General features: G+C 39.3%; 1 protein-coding gene and 1 long non-coding RNA gene across 7 annotated transcripts in view; one reads left to right on the top strand and one right to left on the bottom strand.

Moving 5' to 3' along the window:
* The window catches only part of LOC148355490 (uncharacterized), a 68,901-nt gene extending 67,420 nt beyond the window's left edge, over nt 1–1,481 (top strand). Inside the window, exon 3 of the long non-coding RNA XR_015852171.1 lies at nt 25–1,481. This is a non-coding gene — a long non-coding RNA (uncharacterized LOC148355490). The remainder of the gene's footprint in view (nt 1–24) is intronic.
* Nucleotides 1–23,119, bottom strand: part of lpp (LIM domain containing preferred translocation partner in lipoma) — a 206,936-nt gene that overhangs the window by 31,965 nt on the left and 151,852 nt on the right. For all 6 annotated transcript variants that reach the window (XM_088348866.1, XM_088348864.1, XM_088348863.1 and 3 more), the window contains one exon: nt 2,975–3,144. In XM_088348866.1, coding sequence (XP_088204992.1) covers nt 2,975–3,144 — 170 coding nt within the window. The remainder of the gene's footprint in view (nt 1–2,974; nt 3,145–23,119) is intronic.

Raw genomic sequence — 23,119 nt, forward strand, 5'->3', positions numbered from 1 at the left:
AACTTCCTGTTTCTTTCCTCACAGGGGGGCGACGCTCCAGGAGCTGTTGCCGTCCTCTAGCTAATAGCACTGGAGAGACCCGCAGGATGGGAATAAAAGGAGCGCCGAATTCCATTAAGGAATTCCGATTCTCCGTGCTTTTTGATTCTGCGCCAGAACAACATTTATGCTGATGAAATGCATAAATAAAGTGTCTCGATTATCCCCTTTGGAGAAGTTCCAGACGAGATGGGCACAATCGCGGTGAGTGCCTCGCAAAACGGGAGATTTAAGAGACACGGCCACGTCATGCTCCTTCCACGCACGCAACTTTCCGTCACATTACTACCACGCCCATTTGTATCCACATCAAAGGCTCTACTTTTTTATTTAGCACAATTTTTGTCGCTCGATTTGAGCCCTCGAGCAAACTATCAACATCTCATGCATTTAACCTCTACCTCAGGGGTTGGGAACCTTTCTGACCCAAGAGCTCTAATAGCTAAAAAAATTGATTTTTTTTTTTCTTCGAGACAGCCATACGATTTACTTTGAGAACCAATTTCAGCAAAACCGCTAAACCCGCTCTCCACACAAAATCTATTTTTTTCAGCAAACTTTATTTCACTGTGTGAAGTTTGATGATTTAATACATTTATGAAATCTTAATTCTGCTAGAGTCTGTGTGCCATATCAGTCAAGTCACGTTTATTTGTATAGCCCTTAATCACAAGGAGTCTCAAAGGGCTGCAAAGACCAGATTGTTGCAAATTAGATTATTATTACACCATCCCCTAATCTAAAACCTACATGAGGGCAAGGAAAAACTCAAAACCATTATTTGTAAACGGTGATCATCTTAAGGTGGAGGGGATTTTCAAATAACATATTGTACATTTGGTATATTGAATTTAAAGGGAAATTTAGCAATATTTTATCACTAGATGTCACTGCATCGTGTAGTGCAACCTCGAGTGATCCAAAGCACAAGTAAGACTTATATGTATTAATCCCCTTTCGATTCTTTAAAAAAAAAGCATATATGAGGCTTTTTGAAAATGAAATAAAAATACACAACAATGTTCAAGGATTCCTTAGCAACGTACAGGCAAAACATGGTCTGTAGGTGTGGCACCTTGACTGTAAACTGGGAAGTATGCTCTTTATATACTGGGCTGAACCATTCGTACTTTTGGCGCTACATCAGCTGTGTGCGCACTAAACCAGACTCCTGCTTGTCAGAATTTAGAATGCTATAGATCACATTTGCACGAGTATAATTTTATCTCCGAGCTATATGTACTCATAAAAAGACTTGACCTCTGTCCTACTTCATAACCATTCATTAACCCTGCAATACAGTATATATCTGTACCAATTTATAATCTATTCTTATTGTTGTTGCTTTGGTACAGGTCTGTTTTCAACTGAGCTCTTTGAACTAAAGTGACTGACGACTTTTTCCCGTAATTAGTGGCGCTTCAGGTTGCTGCTTCCGAAAGACACACCAAAAAAAAAAATAAAAAAAAAATAAAAACGTATCTGTGTCGATGTAGAATTCGGCACAATCCAAATCAAACATTACCACTCCACGAGCCTTCTCAAAAATGTAAGCTTTTCCTTCTTCTTCTTATCAAGTCAGCAAAGCTAATTAAAAAAACATCCCGACATGCTTTGACATTTATTAAATACACAGAGCGGCGAGACGTGGGCTTATCAGTGCATCGACGCCCAGATAGCATCGGCTCAATCAAAACACGAACAACAAGAGAAATAGAAAGAGAGTCAAAGGAAAGTGGAGATCATTATTTAGTCAAGTTCCAGCAACTTTGTCTTTCTTATGTAAAAACATTTATGCTTGTGTTACTTTTTGCTGCATTTCACTTTTGTGGGTTGAAGTTCTCCAAATGATCTAAAATTTATAAAAGTCGGGAACCCTTTTTCAGTTGCCTCTAACTTATGCCGTATCTAAATCAAATCTGTCAAATTTAAAGCTGGCGGGCCATATCCGTCCCGAGAGAAGGTTCTCTACAGTCCTTGAAATGATCTTGCAGGTTAATTTGTAGGTGCATAAAGGTAAAAATGCTTGTGTAGTCTGTCAGGTATCCTTTGCTAATCTGACGCAGAAGCTTGGCTTGTAGTTTTTCTTTTGACTCATGTGTGTCTTTTGGAATCTGCATATTTAAACGGACTTTGAGTAAAATAAAGAGGATTGTTTTAGTTAACCTAAAGACCATTCCAAGTATTGTTAATTTAGATCACTGAGTGATAAACGTACGGCGGAATTAGGCCCGCCAAGGTTTTTGACCCGGCCCTCGAGACAACACCCAGAGAAGCACAAAAGGAAAATTAGCTGCACAAGAGGAAAGTCACTTGATGTTGACAAAGCCAGGTGGCACTCGCAAAGCAACTGGAGCTATCTTACTTTCGTTCACCCTCGTCTCTTCATTCTTTCTCTCACTTTATCTATGTGTCTCTTTCTCTTCTTCCTCTTTTTTTCTCTGTCACCCCTTTTCTTTTTTTCTCTTGTTTCTCTTTCTTTCTCCCTCCCTTTCTTTACATTAAACACACTCTCTTTTGCTTTATTTTTGCTTTCTTTCTTTCTTGCTCTCTCTCTCTGTCTCTCTCTCTCGTCATCGCCCTCACCTCCTTCCACTTGAATCTAATAGTCCGGCCCCTGTGAGTTTGTTTTTTTCTACCATGTGGTCACTTCAGGTAACAACTTGCGCATCTTGCCTCGCTCAAGCAGGTGTACAGATACTTCAGTCGTTCCATTTTTGACAGAACTCCCTTAACATGTTTCATGTGGGGTAGCGAACCCCCTACCCCAAAACACGGCCTAGGGAGGGATAGGCACTGTCAGTCTGTACTTGCCTAAGACACCCCATAGGTAGTGGTGCCCCAACAACCAATGTGGTAAAGGAAACTGTGAACCGTCACACATGTATGTTTTCTTCACGACATGTTTTAAAACACAAAGAAGCCAGGCACTCACCACATAGCAGGGCTCGCAGTAGGCCTTCTTGTCCACGGCGTAGAAGGGTTTCCCACGCAGCTTGCCGCTGCAGGTCATGCACACGAAGCAGTCTACATGGAAGACCTGGTCCATGGCCGTGCAGCCTGTGCCCTCGCCCACCACGTTCTCTCCGCAGCTGGCGCAACGCCCTGGGCGCAGAGGAGAGACCGGCTTGGGTAAGAGTATCCGCCAAGGTCGCACACCGATCGGAAGTAACATCCCGCTCGCCAGGTCAACGCATTAGGCAAGTCAAGCGGGGGATTTTTTGTGGCAACGAGACAAAAGTTTTTGTTTTTTTTGTTTTTTTAATTTTAGTTTGAATCTTTAAATCTCACATTTTTCAGAGCCTGTTTGACTGAAAGCAAAGTGGGATTGTTTGAAAGGCTTATATTGCAGTAGAGACGAATTGTTTCAAATAATAAAAACACACACACACAAATATATATATAAGAATTGTCTTGATTGTCATTAATACCAAGGTATACATGCATAAGGTATAGATACAATGAAATTAGACACGGCAATCCAAGATGAAGATGTAATACTTAAAAAAAGAAAATATAAGAAGATAAGCTAACAAATTTATGTAGTAGGTAGAAATGATACAGTTAATTCAAGATCAAGGTGTTGACTTTTAATGTGTTTCGTAATAAGCTTTAGTGGTTGCAGAGCAAAAACAAAAGGACAATTTTTTGGGTAAAAAGTGTCAATTTTCCGATTTAATTTTTGATGCATTAAATAGCGTTAACAGGTGTTTCATGCTAATGAGCTTGTTTGCCGACGTTTTCGTCTCTGTAGGTAGTGCTTGGAGAGTAAAATATTTATATAAGGAGTTTTTTGTGTGCATTTTTCCTATTAAAAATGTTACGAAAGGGTAGAAAAAAAAATCTTAATGAAAAAAACATGAACAATTTTTTTGAGAGATAAAATTGCAGATAAACTATGAAAAGTTCCTGGTATCTAGTTCAAAAATATATTTTTAGTAAAATCACATCAGGTAATTAAAAAATGCTTCAAAGAACAATGAAACAGTAGATGTATTTGGAAAAGGAAAAATATATATTTTTTGGCCAATTATTGAACAGGGGGAATCAAAATCTTTGATTAAAACCATTTTCCAAAAAGCCAAAAATCATGATCAAAATATCTTGTCAATAAAAACATATTTTCAGTATACAAAAATAGCATTAAAGTACTGTCAGATTTAGTTAAAATTTGGGGTATTTCAAAGGGAAAAACTGTTCAATATTTGACCATTAGATGTCGCTGTATTGTGTCGTACAACTACTAGAATCACGTGCTCAAAAGCACAAAGAGGAATACAAACTACGGGAACTCAGAGTGACCAAACTGCACCATTTAATTTCTCATTTACTTTCCCAGCCTCGCAGATTTTTTTTGTCAACTCCCTCTGGTAGAGCCAATTTTATATCAAATAAATACAAATTTCTTGACCTGCGAGGACTAAAAAAAAGTAAGTTGTTGTGTTTTTGGTTATCATTCAAATCAATATTGATAATTCTGAATAAAATACATTTTTTATACCTCTACAAGGCACTAAAATGTAGACAAAGTCCCTTTAAACTTCTGAAGTGCTAAATGAGTACATGTACTCCAATGGACCCACAAGCGACTGCAATTGTCAAGGGGAGTGCATCACTTTACTTTCAGTCCGGAAATTAGTCGACTTCGGCATTTATGCAAGTTCAACGTTAGCCCCAAAAAAGAATAAAGCGTGGGCCCGATAACAAACTTTTTAAAGAGGTCATGAGCTATGAGCTATAAGATAGAATTTCCGGCAAAATAACCCGATTGCGTGATGGTGTGTCATTTTGATATCTTTAATTGCGTTGGCGATATCTTTAATTAGCTTTAAGATGTTCTCCACTCAATGGCACTTATCTGCGTGGCCAATTAACGTCAGTGTCAATTTCATTAGCGTTATCTTACAATAATAGCCTTGAAAGAGATATCAGAGAACCAGTTACTTTCCCCCCTCTCGCACATCTGACGAGCGATGCCATCTCAGAAGGCATGTTTCCTTAGGTTCCTTTCCTTTTCATTTGTGGGATGATTGGCATACCACCAGCGCGCTCGTTATCCGCCGTTTGACCGTATTGATGTTTGGAAGCAAGCAGCGCCACCCTCGTGGCCATGGCTGTTCTCACCTCGGTCGAATCATTGATCCTATAAGCAACGTCAGCCGAAACAAAGTTTAATCGATGTTGCCGTTTTCAACTTTACAGATTTCCACACATCTAAGTACGGACTAAAAGCCGCATATGCATACAGTGGAACCTCTGTTTTCGAACGACTCCCAGTTCAAACAAATCGGAGTCCGAACAAAAAATTAGAGACATTTTTGCTTCGTAGTTCGAACAAAAATCGGAGTTCGAACGCCGGTACGACAGCTATGGCTAACTGTAGTGCAGTGGTACCGTCTAGGGGTAGATGATTCACATCACATTTTTTTTTACTCCTTTTAATTTTGTCAGGTGCAATTGCACCTCCACTACACTAGGGGACGTCCGAGATTAAACAAATGTGTAACAAATGGGCCGAGTTACAGAATTTCGTCGAACTCCACCGCCCCGATGAAGCTGCAGCCACCAGAGTCATCAATGACTTTAACGACACTGTCATGAACCACTTCCGAAAAGTGCTAAAAAGAAGGCAGAAGCAAGTGTCATTGGATAGATATTTTAAGAGAAAAGAACATCCTGTAGCCGAGTTATCCGTAGCAAAGAGATTTGAACGTGTGAGCACCCCTCAGACAGAAGAGCTCCCCGAAGTTTTTATGGAAGGGGACTCTCCTTCCAAACAATAATTTTCCTTCCTCCTCCATCCCTCTCCACCGTCCACCTGCGCCTTCTGCTGACCACCACAAAGGTAAAAAATCCTATTCATCATTCTTTTCTTTATCCCTTTTTTTTTACACGTTCATGTTAGCGAACGTACGATTAGCCTGGGTTACATTTATGTTTATGTTATTTGTGTCTTAAAGGTAAACAAAGGTAAACATTCAGGGTGTTGGAACGGATTAAAACGATTTACATTATTTGTATTGGGAAAAATGATTTCGGTGTTCGAACAAATCGCTTTTCAAACAGGGTTCTGGAACGGATTTTAGTCGAGAACCGAGGTTCCACTGTATTTAGAAGCCGCATCGGATTTTAAAGAGCAACCTTAAACAGCCATAACAACGAACTCATTCACGTCAATTTCTTACATTTTAAAAAATGTCTAGCACAGAAAAGTAACACATTGTGCTTGTTTGTGGACTATGTCCGCAGCTGTCAATCTTGATCAACTAGCGCAGCAGTCAATTAAATTGTGCGAAAAAAGCATTCTCAAAACAAAAGTCAATGTACTTACTGGACTGACTAAAATTCACAAGCCTGTACAATCACAACAGCCTGTGGCATGCTGAGCCATGTGACTGATCTTTAGCCTTCCCATCCTTTGCGCACGTGACAATGTGAAAGACAGGAAATCGAGAATTGCTACTGCTTCAGAAAAAATAATTTTACATGAAAGCTTGGAATCCGTCACATATCATATATACACCTCTTTCTCCCCTGCAGTTACTTAACAAAATAAGGGCTCATTTTGACTGTCATTTTCGTCATAAATAATAGTTTCCTTTTGTAAAAATGTCACAAATACTGCAAACGTCAAGGATACGGACTGTATTTGGGGGAGTGCGCTATGTGTGGAGAGGTCTGCCCACCGCTACTACTCACCCAATAAAATTGCTCTGGGTGCTTGGATGGTGTTTTTCAGGGGTTTACAGTTTTTCCTGTGGGTTTTCATCATAGAGTGTTTCAACAGTGGACAAACATATAAATGAGCTTCCATATAAAAGAAGACATACAGCCAGAACTGTGTCGGCACGGTGACTGTTAACCATAGTTGAAAGTTTGCCCTATATCTTTTGAACCGCAAAATTACCTTTCTGTGTTGATTCGGCTTTGCATAGACTAAAATTGGAAAGTGATGGTGATTACATTGGCTCTTGTTTTATTTCCAAGCCAGATGTACTCACAAAAAGAGCCATATCTGGCTCTTAAGCTTACGTTCTTAACCACTGTTCCTGGCTGTTATCAGTCAGATATTCCGGTAATTATCGTTTACCCTCCTTAGTTAGTAACTAATTTTGGTGCATGTATAATGTTTTTTATGTAGTAGTACCAATACTTGGTCTTCTGTCTATTACTATACCATGTGTACAAGGGATTGAAGAGCTAAAGATCACTCACATGTCTCAGCATGTGACAGGCTAATGTGATTGTACAAGCTTCTGAATTTTAGTCAGTACAATACAATGAGTTTGGTTTTGAGAAAGTTTTTGTCGCGCTCCTGCATATATGTCAATGGCAATTTATTTATTTATTTACGAGAAGGGCCAGACGTGCATTTACAGTCACTGTTGACAGCCTCTCGAAATAAAAAGAATAACCTGCATGGTTTAAATGTAGAAAAAAAGTAGAAGCTTGTAGTCTGGAATTTATGGTCATTAAGATATCAATAACAGAACTGATGACTTCATTTGAAATGTATTGTCATGTTTTTTTCGTTTATTCCCGAATGATTTCCACAATGAAGAGCTCCCTTTGCACCTCAATTACGCATCCGACACCTATTGTGTGCAACGGAAGGTGCGTTAAACAAAGGCTCGTCTCGGGGGAACACGTGGGTGGAAACGCGAGAAGGGTAATCACTACATACAGAGCGCTCGCGCATCCCAGTGTGTGTGCCCGTGTTTGTGTTCACGTAGACTGAGCCTGTTGGCGGCTGGGGATCACAGGCCAGCTCTGGTGAGCTGATGGGAATGCCAAACGTGTCCCGCAGGAGCTCCCACTATCAAACAGCGATCAGGAAACCTCGCAGGAATCCTCCTGCCGCTCCCCTCCCCAACGTTTTTGTGCCTGTCTGAATGTAGAGGCCGGGGGGGGACATTTGGTTATTGTCTCCAAAGTAAAAATAGTCCTAATTGGGAGAAATGAGTGTGGAGAAGGATTGTTTTTTTCCTGGTAAAGCATAATCATATTTACAAATAAATAAATGAACATGCCATAATTATTGAAATATAAGTCGCAACCTTTGTCACACAATTTAAACTAGGGCTGCAACTAATGATATATATATATATATATATATATATATATATATATATATATATATATATATATATCAAAAACATGCATTTCAGATGAATTGGCCAGTCTAAATTGTCCTTAGGTGTGAATGAGCGAGTGAGATGTCTGTCCCCGTGTGCCCTGCGATTGGCTGGCAACCAGTTCAGGGTGTCCCTTGCCCACTGCCCGATGAGCTGGGATGGGCTCCAGCACCCCCGCGACCCTACTGAGGATAAGCGGTGTAGCTAATGAGATGAGATGGGAGATGCAACTAATGATTATTTTTATAATCAATGAATCGGTTGATTATTCTTACGAGTGATTGATGAATCTGATTTTTTAAAATTATTTGCATCTTTCATTCAAATATTGAAGATTTGGTGTTTGACAAATAAATTAAAAATAAACAAAAATACATACAAATGTATGTTATACACCTGCAAATATGTAGAATGTTTTTTTTCCTACCATCTTATCAAAATATCAATTACATTTTGACCTATGACCCCAAACAATAACGAAGTGCAATAAATAATTTTTAGGGTTAAATCAACAATCCCAATGTGCAAATAATATACAATATGCTTAAAAGGCTGCCCCTTGTGTTAAGATAAGGATGTCATCATTATTAATTTTATTTTTATTTATATATTTTATTAATTTATTTGCATATGTTCTTCTACAACACATTCTGTTCCCTCGTTAACCATGTAATTTTTGACTGTCTCGTGACAATTTTGTTCATTATGATGCAATGGTAATTAAAAAAATGATTTTTTTTTTAAAAAGTATCTGACTTGTTTTTTAGAGTCTCAAGGTGCCCTCTGTTGGACCAAAGTGGCTCTTCAACTTAACAATTTCACAACAAAATCCAAAACACTCTATTGCATTGGTTAGCATGCTTATTAGCTCATAAATTCAGCAAAACGACAGATCGATGAGGTAAATGGTTGCCAAGGCTTTTAATAATCAGTTTTAATCGATTTTATCGATTTGTTGTTGCAGCCCTAATTTCAACCCTGCGGTTAATGCAAAGATGCGGTTAATGAATGCATTTTTTCTAACAGCCACCAGGGGCGCCCGAGTAGAAAAGTTGTGAGACAAGTGGTGTCGAAGAAGACTCAACTCAAATATATAAAACAACCACTAATAAACACCTTAAAATGAATTTATAGGCCAGTAATTAACATACTTATTTTTCACTAGTTTATTATTTGAACGGGAGAGAAAGAAAGCAATATAGAAACTGTAGCATCAACTAAAAATAAAGTCTGCTCATTTTGAATGAATGAATTAATGATAAAAAAAAAGTCCATGCAACGAAAAGGAAAAAGAGACCATTACATACATACATACATACACACATATATATATATATATATATATATATATATATATATATATATATATATATATATATTGAGTGATCAAATACAAATTTCCCCCTCTTAAATAATGATATTCAGTTTCACATGTAAAGACTCAAATCCCGTTTTTAACGACAAAATATTCTGCTTGAAGTATTTGTCAGAAACAAAATTTCCTTTAACAATTCTGTTTGTTCCTCGGTTAGAGTATGACTTTTTGGAGAGCTCGAAACTTTTCCGCCGCCTGGTACGATCCAAAACAAATAGCTGTACGTAAAGATATGTTTCGCATCAATAATTCGCAGCCACGAAACGCATTGCGAACGTCGTCGTCGACAGACTGCCCCCGACCATCCCGAACGCTTTCCAACCATTGGCGGCGGGCACATAAAGGAATCGCGAAAGCAAGGCCCGTGCGTTCCCGAGTGTCTTGCCGGAAAAGAATGGAAAATCCTTAATGTATCCACTTCAAATGTTTCCTGTACAAGCAATGCAAGTGTGACGGGGAGGGCGGGAGCTTCATTTACACTTGACTCGTTCTCTTTGCTTTCATTCTCGCCGCCTCAGAAGTGTCTCTTCTGTGCCTAAGTCAAAAAAGAAGAAAAGAAAGAGGCGAAAACCTTTTTTTTTTCCTGCGCGTTCCCCGCGAGCCGCCTGGCGATGCTTAGACAATTTAATTGGATAAAAGACAAAGATTAAAGAGCCCCTGAGTCGAGGCCATTAATAATTGATTTCTAATGTATCAGGAGTGATGGGGAGACGGCCTTGTTTGGGGACGGGGTGAGGAGGCCTGTTGAGTGGCAGGAAAGCCTTCTTATGTTTTTGTGTGTTACCTTGTGTGTCCTCCAAACACACACGAGCAAAAAAATCTAATACGCACAACGGTGATATCAAGGCGGTGAGGGAGCGCACGCTCGAGCCTCAATTTGATCTTACATCCTCGCAAATCAAAGGCGCGGCGTGTAAAGGAAAAAAAAGCCGGCGCGCTCGCACGCAAGCAACTTTTTCTTGTGGGAAAGAGAAAACTTTATTTCCCGCCACTTGTGTGAAAACGAAGAACGGTGTTCTCGCTGGCGCAACCGTTGCATGGACCCTTGAGGTCACACTGACGATGTCTGCAGCCAGACTAAGGGGAAAAAGCCAGTGGAACGATTTGCAATTTACATTACCTAATTAAATAACCTGAGGATATATTCTGAATGCCTAACTACCTAAACGTTTACCCAACTCATCACACAGCAAGCAAAGTGTCACCCAACTATCCACCTGCCTACAAAGATACCTCAGTAACGTACATCATTGAATTACCTGATCGAACAACCTAACTTATATTCATCAAACTTACCAAACTAACTAACTGAACCAAACTAAAATATTCAACTAACAAACCATGGTAGTAACATACCCATATAAATAAAAACTGATCACTAACGTAAGAATTCTTTCCGGTAGGGGCAACATAACAGATCACATAAACAAATATTAACCGATTAACAAACCGATGACAACTCCCCGTGTTACTTGCATAGTGCCACTGAACAGCAAACCGATTGTGACACTACCAACAAACCGCCAATTATTAATTTGACTAGCTAACCAACCAATGAAACAGAAAACAAAAAAAGTTCAAAAGTCTTAGAATAGCCATTGTCATGACTTTTTTTCTATAATGGTGTCTTTTATTCTTGTGTTGAAAACTTATAGGGGGTTTGGTCACCTAACGACTCCCAACACAGGAGTTGGGTCTAAAATGGCGGCGCCCTGTTTGGCTGCATTGGCTCGCTACAGTTAAACTGTATGGGTCAGGTGTATCGACATTTCGTTCTGTGTGCATGGTTACAAAGAATGACAATAAAAGTAAATTCTTCTTCTTATTATCTAACCACACAACTAATTGCAGTCATACTCAAACTTGCCAACCATATTAGTTAACAGAAAAAAATAAAACAACTAGTTAACTAACGAGCTAACGCATAAACATACCTATTACAAATCCAAAACGACAACTAACAAATGAATTATTTCTGGGGGTTACAACATAACAGTTCACAAAACCAATCAAAAAAAAACAATGACAACCAACCATGTTACTTGCAAAGTGTAACTTGTAACTAATTTTGAAGGAACATGGTTTATTAAAAAGCTCATCCTAATGGTAAAAACACATCATTAAAAAAAATATTGATTTGAATAATGAGAAAAAATAGATTCACTATTATATTAACATGCTTTATTTTTAATTATACTTGTATGTCGACAAATTTGGATTTTTTTTTTTTTTTTTTTTTTTACATAACATGATGCTCACCTAGAGGGAGCTGATATTACATGTCGGCCATCTTTCTGCTACAAGTAAAAAAAAACAAAGACCAGAAAAATGGTGTGGTTTGGTCACTTCGAGTCTTCGTAGTTCTGTGTTCTTCCTTGTGCTTTGTAACACGTCTTTGTCTCCACTACATAATACAGCCGCATCTAGTGGCCAAATATTACAGTGTCACTTTAAATACCTTTGTTCTAATCTTTGCACAAAAATGTTTCTTCGAATGAGAAATTTAACCATGTGGGTTAAAAAAATTAAGGGTTGACAATACAGACGCTCCGCTACTTACGGACATTCGAGTTACGAAAAACGGTAGATACGAACATTTTTTTCGGGATGTCGAAAAATATCCGGACATTGCTGTAAGTTACTTTTTGTATTGTGCCAATTTTTCCGAGAACAGGACACTATAGTAATGTAGTGTTTCTTTCCGCCGCTACTGCCGTGTGACGCTGTGAGAGGTCACCCAGTATCCACCCCAAAGAAGAAATCTGGCCTCCCTTTCCAAGTTCGTGTGTAAACATACTGTACTGTATCTCCAGCGTGCTTTTGACATTTTTATTGTTCAATATCTCGTGCATCCATTCAATACTGTTGGTGTGAAGCGTAAAAAAAGAGGCGAGCCGTTTCTTTTGAAACAAAAGTGGAATATGGAAGCTTGATGCGGTTGAGAAAATGGTTGAATCGCTTTATTTCGGCAAATTTTTACCACGGATAAGGAAGTGGCCTAACTGTTGAAGCTCATCTTCCAAAAGTAAGTTAACTTTATTTATCCTTATAGAGCATATTACTTATGAAATGTATTTATTTTTTAGTACAAAACAATAAAGGTTACTTATACAAGCCTTAAACATATTTATATAGACCTTAAACATAAAAAAATAGCACTTAAGCAACTTACGAACAAATTCAACTTACGAACGATCGTCTCATTTGTAAGTAGCCAAGTCAAGTCAAGTCATTTTTATTTGTATAGCCTTTAATCACAAAGAGTCTCAAAGGGCTGCACAGATTATTGCACAGACTATTATTTCAGACTATTAATACATCATCCCCTGATCTAAAACCAACATGAGGGCAAGAGAAAACTCAAATACCTCAACATGAGGAAACAGTCTCAAAGGGCTGCACAGGTTATTGCACAGACTATTATTTCAGACTATTATTACACCATCCCTGATCTGAAACCAACATGAGGGCAAGGAAAAACTCAAAAACCTCAACATGAGGAAACCTTGAGAAGGGACCGCACATGTGGTAGGGCAGCATCTGGATGCGGGAAGTCTATAAAAATAAACACACACACGCACGGACAAAAAAGTAGCAATGATGCTATGAGAAATCGTCTCGGATCAGATGAATTGAGATCCTAGAAATAAAAAGGTGAAACATTTCTTCAAATTCATCTCTAAATGTCCGGATTAAAAAAAAACACATCATTGACAGTAAGCCCAATGCAATCTTGCTTTAATTCCCTCATCTTTATTTTCCCCATTATGGCCTTTCCATAACCCCATTCCCAATGTCGGCAAACAGAATCCTGACCCGAACCACTCGACATTAGCTCTCATTGCGGTCGAGCGGCGAGTGTAGCTTACATGCTTAAAGAGCAGGTCAGCGTGGAGCCGAGGCAGGGAACAGGTGACTTGGGTGAGTGTGTGTGCGTGTGTGCGCGCACGCCTGTGTGGGTTTGTGTATTTATTATTTTTTTTCCTGCTTCTGCGTGCGCTTGCGTGCATGAGCATGCAGATGTCTGCACACTCCCGAGGTCAAACACTCGCTCACAAATGAAATCTAGCAACAACGTGAGCGCCCGGCAGCCTGGCGTGCGCTGGCACGCCAGCTGATCTTGCAAGCCTGACTGGAGCTGTCTCAACGAGGCAGGAGCGCCGGCGAGCGCCCCGGCCCGAGGGGGGAAGAGAAAGTGGGGGCGGTCACCTCGTATGAACCACTGCCAGGGAGGAAAAGAAAAGAAGGGGAGCCAGCTCCGGCAAAGAGAAGCGCCGGCACGACGGCGGCGCCAAAACTAGAAAGCAGAGCTGACGTGGACAACGTTGTGCGAACCTGGGAGGATACAAAGCGAGTGTTCTTAGAGATGATTTTTACCCATAAAGACATAAGCAACACTAAATAAGCAAACAACTAATTACAACTGAATGGTAAATGTAAATGGTCTGCATTTATATAGCGCTTTTTAAGTCAATAAAGACCTCCCAAAGCGCTTTACAACCTGCTTCACACAACCTGCTTATTGGGGGCATTATTAGGGGTTCAGTGTCCTACCCAAGGACACTTCGACATGTAACACGGAGTGATTCAAACTGCGATCTCTTGATCCCAAGACGAGCGCTTTACATCCTGAGCTAATGCCGCCCCCAAACTCCCCACAAATATCCTGAATAACCAAAGGGCTGCAACTAAGGACTATTTTAATAGTTGATTAGTCACTGACTATTGAAAAAAATAGTCAAATATTCGGATATTTATTTCGAGCTCAAAACTAACACCTAAAAAGTCAACCATTAATTACAACTATGGCTTTCACGATTATATATAGCACAGGTGTCCGCTAAGGGATTGAATTTGGCCCGTGCGACAACACTCAGAGAAGCGCAAGAGAAAAACAAGCTGCAGGTTGAAATGTCAACTTGATGTTGCCAAAGCCAGGTGCCTCTCACAAAGACACTGTACTTGTATTTATTTATCTCTCTCTCTCTCTGTCTCTCTCTCACACACCCCTCTCACGACATTCAAACAAGACGGTGTAAAATGGCGTATGCTAACAGATCGTATTACGCGGTCCATTTTTACTGAAATACCGCCGTTTAATACGGTTGGCAAACCATCATACAAGTACAAGTTTGATCATTTGTATGACTCACCAGGCAAAACAATTTTAAGTTTACAAGTTCATATTCAAGTTGATGTCATGTTAACAGAGCTTAAGCTGTGCAATTGTTTTTTTTTAACAGTTTCTAAGAGAAACCGTACGTTTACTTCGTTGCATACCTGCTTGTATTGTTTACTAGTCTGTTTTCAAAGCCCAAGAACCTAGAGAAATGAGACATTTGTCTGCTACTGATAGCTGCATTTACCTTAAATGCGTTGAAACCTTTCAAATTGAAGAGTCAAGTCAAGTTTATTTGAATAGCCCTTGATCACAAAGAGTCTCAAAGGGCTGCGCACACCACAGATTATTGCAAACCGCAGACTATTTATCTATTTAGTGTGGTGTTAAAGTATTTTTTTTTTACACTTTATTACTGAAAAGTTGCCAAAGACCTTATGACCTGTTACCTCACCTGTAAATTGTTCCTCAAAAGGTTTTGACATAACAACCTGAAATCCTGCACTGTTGCATTTGTTTTAATAAAAGGAAGCGAATGTTAAACTAATCATTATTTTTTGACCAAAACATTACTCTTCTTTATCAAGGTGTTCAGTATATGTAATATTAAGCTCATATTATCATCATAGCATAGAATGGGGGAATGATTTTTTTAAGGGGGACAAGATATTCGTCAATCACGATTATTTGAGAGACAAATAACAGTCTACAGAAATTCCTAATCGTGACAGCCCTGATTACAACTCAACAAAAAAATTCTGAATAACTAAATCCAAGTAAACTAACTTGTTCCATCTGATCGATCATGTGTGACCTAAGGCTGCAACTAACCATTTTAATAATAGACTAGTCACCAACCGTTTAAATGATTACTCTAATAATTAGGTTATTATTATCTTTTCGTAACTTTAGCATGTAGTTGATTTAATTTTGTGTAAAATCATAACACAAGAAAAATGGTTACAATATGTATTTTTTTGTGTATTACGCACACTTATTCATTACATGCATCACTAATTTATAAATCAGCTGTACAGATATTGGACCTCTTTTACTCTCTGCCACCATCTTGGAGTAATTAATGCAGCCTTAGCCAGCTCCTTCATGATGTGCGTGCAAGTACAGTAAGTGCATTTCTTAGACACACTCAAATAATGATTCTGTTTCATCTTTTTTGTGGTTTAGGTTGGCATTTGGAATAAACTTGAAAGAAGCCTTTTGTTACTTTCATGCAACACTAACAAATAGTAAGAAAAAAAACGGGAATGATCATGAAGTTACTCTCAAACACCACCCACCTCCCCGATCCTCTTACCTCGTGTGTTCTGCGGTCCAAACAGCTTTGTTAAAAGTAAGATTAAAGCAGAAATGCGCGGTGGAAAATAAAGCATAATTGCTCTTTTACGTAACTCAGATGGGGCATCGTTAATACATACTTAACAGAAAACATTCTAACTTCAACTTTTTAAGGACACCTGAAACTATACACCGCAACTACGCGTACACTTGATTGTGACAAGAACAATCTCCAAACAAAACTCAATGTACTCTTGGTAGGTTGGTTGGATTCTTTAACCACTTGGGTCGTAGGGGCACCATGTCCTGGGGTGTTTTGGGCAAGAACAGCCTGGTGGCACCCATCTTTCTCCAGGCCAAAATGTTTCCACCCAATCTCGAACCAGGAACCTTTCGCGCGATAGGCAAATGTACTCTACTGAGTAAAATTTAGAAAGCCCATGCAATCACAACGGCCTGAAGACATGCAGAGTCAAACGACTGGTCTTGAGCTCTCCTATGCCTTGCATACACGACAATGTGAAAGAGAGGAAGTTATCAAGATCTGCGGGAAGGGCCCAGTGCACGTCCGAAGTCAATGCCGAGGCCATTAAAACCCCCGAATAAAATTACATTAAAAATCCTAAATAACCAAATTTTAAAGCGCTTTCATGTGGCCTTTTTACAATTATACACAAAGGCATAGTGCATGCTAATCCAGCGTAGGTGGTCGGACATTGATGCCAGGCTTAAGAGGAGAGCTGCCATGTCACCAGACTGATGGCCCCTCATGCCCCCCGGCTGCTGGGTGACCTCCTTCCAGCCGCATCATAATGACGCACACGCTTGCATGGAATACACACACGCTCTCACGCACAGCGGGACCTAAAAAAAGGCAATGCTGTGATTGAGGAAATCCTTAAATAGGAGTAAAAAAGAGGAAACAACTAAAAAGGCCTGTAAGCAGATTAAAGCTGGGGGAAGATTTGTAAGGCAAAAAGCTAAATATCTCATGGAGAGGATTCCCTCCCCCCCTTAAAATAATATGAAGTGACTACATTTGACAGCAACTCAATTTATTATCCCTGTGGTCATGTGTCTATATACATCTGTATTTAGACCTACAAGGATTTGGGAAGTACAATTTTATGCTTGGTTGGATTTGGGGACCACACTCATCGAAGCCGAGTCGGTTTAAAAAATGAGAAGAGGAAACCCTCACTTTTATGGTTTTAAGCGGCTAATGCAAAGGTTACTTTTTTTTAAAAGTCCTACATGGATTATTCCAAGGGCTTTTGTCCAGTTGGAACAAAACCAGCTCGGTAGCCTAGATGGTAGGGCGCCCGCTCTGAGACTGGGAGGTCGCTGGTTCAACAACATTGGTACTCATTGCCTCCCTGCTTGGCGCTCGGCATTTAAGGGTTGGAATTGGGGGGTTTGGTCACCTAACGACTAAAAAAAATAGCTGCGCCCTGTTTGGCTGCGGCTGCATCGGCTCGCTACAGTTTAACTGTACGGGTCAGGTGTATCCACATTTCGTTCTGTGTGCTTGGTTACAAAGAATGACAATAAAAGTAAAGTAAATTCATTCTAAAATTCTAAATTCATGTGCCCAAGGAAAAGAATAGTATGCCATTCAACGTGAAACTAAAACTGACTGGAATCGCATGGAGGAAATAGCCCCATTTGGATCAAAATGAATCATTTACATGACTACTGACCGACAAACTCCATAAACATTGAGTTTGCCAGTATTCCAAGAACAAGGGCAATATCATTACTTAAATAGACGTATTTTCCTCTTGTAATTTAAAAAAAAAAGGCAGATTTAATTGATCTCACTCACCAAAATCAACTAAATACCGTGTACTCTGTTTCTCCTCACTCAAAGTATGCTTCACAATTGTTTACAAGTTGTGCTCGTACACGGCTTGCCAGAAAAATGGACTTACATTATATATGGATGGTAGTACCCTGCTTGTTTATTCCTTGCTCTAAAAGAATGCTTTGTTGCTTCGTTCCATGTGTTTACAAGTTGTGCTCGTATATGACAAGCAGGAACATGGACTTAAACTATATATGGCTGGATTCAACTGTGGCATTTTTGCTGTGAAGGCAAAAAATATATATATATATGTCGTAGAGGAAAAAAGAAATGATCGTCTGTGTTCTACAAGACCCACAGTTTTTGCAGCATTAATGTGCAAAAGTAAACAGATTACCAGAAAATTTGGACTATGAGCTTTCTTTCCAAAGCTTTCAACCCTGTGGCTTATGCAACGATGTGGCCAGTTTATGCAGTAAAAACATGCAGTATACAGTGAAGAAATTAACAATTTGAACACCCTGCTATTTTGCGATTCCTCCCACTTAGAAATATCATGGAGGGGCTGAAATTTTCATCGCAAGTGCATGTCCACTATGAGAGAGATAACCTATAAAGAAAAATCAAGAAATCACAATGCATGATTGATTTTTAAATAAAAAATATTTGTGTAATACAGCTGCAAATAAGTATTTGAACACCTGTGTATCATCTAGAAATCTGACCCTGAAAAACCTGTTAGTCCGCCCATTAGAAGTCCTTCGGACTCCATGTATCATCCTGAATCAGTTGCACCTATTTGAGGTCGTTAGCTGCACAATGACACAGGTCCACCCTGAATCAGTTGCACCTATTTGAGGTCGTTAGCTGCACAATGACACAGGTCCACCCTGAATCAGTTGCACCTATTTTAGGTCGTTAGCTGCACAATGACACAGGTCCACCCCATACAATCAGTTAGACTTTAACTTGTAACATGGCGAAGACCAAAAACCTGTCCAAAGACACCAGAGACAAAATTATACACCTCCACAAGGCTGGAAAGGGCTACGGAGCAACTGCCATGCCGCTTGGTGAAAAATGGTCCACTGTTGGACTAATCATTAGAAAATGGAAGAAGTTAAACATGATAGTCAATCTCAATCAGAGTGGAGCCCCATGCAAGATATCACCTCCTGGCGTCTCAAAGATTCTAAGAAATGTGAGGAATCAGCCCGGAACTACATGACAGGAGTTTGTCAATGACCTGAAAAGAGCTGGGACCCCCGTCATGGTTCGAAATCATGCATGGCACGAAAGGTTCCCCTGCTTAAACCAGAACATGTCAAGGCCTGTCTTAAGTTTGTATATGAGCATTTGGATGGTACAGAGCAGTTGTGGAAGAAAGTTTTGTGGTCAGATGAGCCCAAAATAGAGATTTTTGGTCATAATTCCACTAAGCGTGTTTGGAGGAAGAAGAATGAAGAATACAATCTGAAGAACACCATCCCTATTGTGAAGCAAAGGGGTAGCATCATGCTTTGAGGGTCTTTTTCTGCATTTGGGACAGGACGAGTGCACAGCATTAAAGAGAGGATGACTGGGGCCGTCTATTGTGAGATTTTGAGGAACAACCTCCTTCAATCAGTCACAGCATTGAAAATAGGTCGTGGCTGGGTCTTCCAACATGACAATGACCGAAGCCCACAGCCAGGAAAACCAAGGAGTGGCTCCGTAAGAAGCATATCAAGGTTCTAGCATGACCCAGCCAGTCTCCAGATCTGAACCCAATCGAAAATCTTTTGAAGGAGCTCAAACTCCGTGTTTCTCACCGAAAGCCCAGAAACCTGACTGATCTAGAGAAGATCTGTGTGGAGGAGTGGGCCAAGATCCTCCCTGCAGTGTGTGAAAACCTGGTGTTAATCTACAGTGAACATTTGACCTCTGAAATAGCAAAGAAAGGCTACTGTACCAAATATTAACATTCATTTTTCTCAGGTGTTGAAGTACTTATTTGCAGCTGAATACAATTAAATCGTTAAAGAATCATGCATTTCTGGATTTTTCTTTTTAGTTTATCTCTCTCATAGTGGACACGCACCCATGAAGAAAATTTTAGACCCCTCCATGATTTCTAAGTGGGAGAAATAGCACAATAGCAGGGTGTTCTGTTTATCTGTAAACGGAAATAATGGATTACAAGAAGCAATGTCCAAAAAAGCAGAAATACGGATTCCTATTTATCCATCTGCATTGTTGTTTGTTTTGGAGTAAATATTTTACACGGTTGGATTTTAAGGATAGTCCTTGATGTAAACAAAGCCATTCACGCAAACATTCAGAAAGAAGTTGAAGACTGCGAGGGGACGCACTGGTGAGCTTTAAATTTTTGGGGTATCTATAGGTTTCTCTTATGAGTATATTTTGAAATTTTGAAGAGTTTAAGCTTTCCAATGATACGTGGCATGACATATTTCAGTGACTGGGGACATCATACAGACAAGTACTTGTTTATCAAACGTCCGGTGGTCCACAAAACATCTGGGTGAAAAGTTTGTTGTGGGTAAAAGTTTGTTATGTGGCTTTTCATTAAGTGTTTCAACAATTAATATAAAGTGTTTAAACAGCTTCAAAATAAAGTCATGTTTATTTACAGCCACAACGAGGTCCGAGGTGTGAGATGCTAACTCTAAACTGTAGTTAAAATTTGTTTCCTATATATATTGGACCAAACTCCAAACCCATCAGAACAGCCTCGGCTTTGCATGTGCGTCGTTTGCCGCTGCAAAAACGTTACATATTGAATAAATGCACAAATTCTATTTAACCTACGAGCCATAGGTACTCATGAAAAGAGCCATAGGTTCCCCTATGCCTGCAGTAGAGCACTAAATACAGACGATACATGAAAAGGTACTAGGTCTTTTCTCATTTTCACACTATTTCAGTCATTGTACCATATATGTCAGAGTAGAGAGAATGTTGTTTCACTTTTTCTCAGCTCAAACTAATTGTAAGTGACAAACATTTTGAATATGTGCGACCATGCACTGATGTATTTCAACCAAATGACTTCCCACAATGCCTTTCTCATCATTTAGTTCAGAATCCCAGTGGCTTTGTATAGACTGTGAATAAACTTTGGATGTCTGGCAATATTCTCGCGGTCTGGCCCAATAAAAACAGAAACAATTTCGTTCCCTAGCTAAAAATAGTGTGATAAGGCCAAATGCATTGAATGTGTCGTATGTATCCCTATTGGTGCGGTAGATAGAATCAGGCACACTTCGCGCCGCGATCCGAGTGTGTTTCCTGTTGCAGCCATGTTATGCCATTGTATTGATATTCCGAAGGATCGATCAATGCGCAAATACAGCGTTTTTGTTTTTTGTGCAACCCTAGCCCTCACAATAGTTTTAACTGAATGTCCTGTACAGTACGGTGTGCCTTATATACAAAGGAATATCACAAAAGAAAAAGTTAACATGGAAAAACCGTATTTAAATATCTTATGTGAAAATAAAGTTAGATTCCTTAGGTATCACCTAGGGAACAACCTATTTAAAGCGTAAGAGAAATTCCTCAAAATGGTGATTTATTGTTTACCGATGACAAAACCAAGCTCTTTCTAAAATGTTTTACTGTCTGTCAACAAGGTTTCTGGTGCATAAGGGGGTTGATGGGGGTGAGCGGGGTTCATCTTTTAAGCCTCCTGACACCCGTATCTCCTTGTTCTGACAAGCCAGGCAACACCTAAAAGCTATCTCCCGAGAGGCCGCTGAGGGCGACCTGCGTCAGAGGAGTTTCTGTCTAAAGAAGAGCTCTATTAATACCTTCACTAAATAAGAGCAAAAAGAAAAACTTGCACCTGACCTAATTACCTTAGCTGATCTTCCGTCCAGAGTCTTCCAAGATTCTTCATCAACATTTCATGTGAGGTGTCTCATGAATTATGACGCCTCTTCTGCCTGACATTTCCCAAGAAAAACGGCAAAAGATTCCCGTGCCTGAATTCAACTCCATTAATTAAAGAAAAAAAAAAGTCACATGAAATCTCACGAACCCCACCGGAGAGTAACTTTGTATAAATATTGATCGGGTAGGATTAAAATTAGATCAAATAATATAGTGTAAAGGAGTCAAAAAGAATGGGAAGGACTGTTCACCATTACATTAAAACAATACAGATTTATCTTAATCATATTGGTAATTGTACTACTATTAAATTGCTTTTAAATTCTATGTTACTTTAAATTCTATGTGTGTACGTGCACTATATGTGTGGGGCAGCTTTGAATTTCATTGTCACTTTGTGTAATCACAATTAAAAAAAAATATTTCTATTCGATTCTATTCAAGTCAAGTCAAGTTTATTTGTATAGCCCTAAATCACAAAGATTCTCGAAGGTCTGCACAAACCACAGACTATTATGACACCATCCCCTGATCTAAAACCTACATGGGGCAAGGAAAAACTCAAAAAACTTCAACATGAGGAAAATGTATTCTATTTATTTATATTCTTAAAGGATGAATTAGAATTTATTTATCATCTTTATTGTGTTGTAAGAGCCAAAATGTATTTGTGTTGTTGATTGTTATTTCGGTTTTTAATCGATGCATGATCAATGAGCAGGTTACATTTTGGGAACGCTTTTGTTGTCAGACTGGTATCCTAACAGGTAGGGCAAAAGGTTTTGACTGCAAAGCTAAACAGAACTGTGTATCAATTGTCCTCTGTGTATTTTAACAGACTTATGTGAAATAAATAGGACCGTCTTTATTCAACTTGAAGACCTTTGTAAGCGTGATACTTTAGATCACAGTTAAGTCAACAAAGTAAGTAGCTTAAGTGACTTCAGCTAACACCAAGTGCAGGCATCTCCAATGTGGTGCCCAAGGGCACCAGGGTGCAACCCCCGAGGATAGCTGAGGTGCCCGCGGACCTGTATTGCAAAACGCTCACCAGTGCTAGGTCATTTGATTTTCAAGTTAAATTATTTTTTTAGTGGTTGAATAAGTCTATATAACCCTACTTCCAATAATCAAAATGGTCATGACATAGTAACTTCATAGTAACAATATGAGTGTTGATATTTCAAAACGGCGTATGAAACTGTGTACCCTTTGCGCTAATTAGTAACAAAAAGTAGCTCTCGGCTTGACAAAGGTTGAAGAGACCTGACCTAGCACATCTGCCTAGCTCCACCCAGCATAAGGACACTTCAGTAGTTCTGTGTTGTACAGAACTCCTTTAACAGTCATTGAAAGAATGTAGAAAACATTGCTTACAACAATATTAGAAGTGACATTTCAAGATAAACATGTCATAAAAGACCTAACAAAGGAAAACAAGATAAATAATAAAAGAA

The sequence above is a fragment of the Urocampus carinirostris genome, chromosome 12 (assembly GCF_059441175.1).
Source record: "Urocampus carinirostris isolate Australia breed hairy pipefish chromosome 12, RoL_Ucar_1.0, whole genome shotgun sequence".
NCBI lineage: Eukaryota > Metazoa > Chordata > Actinopteri > Syngnathiformes > Syngnathidae > Urocampus > Urocampus carinirostris.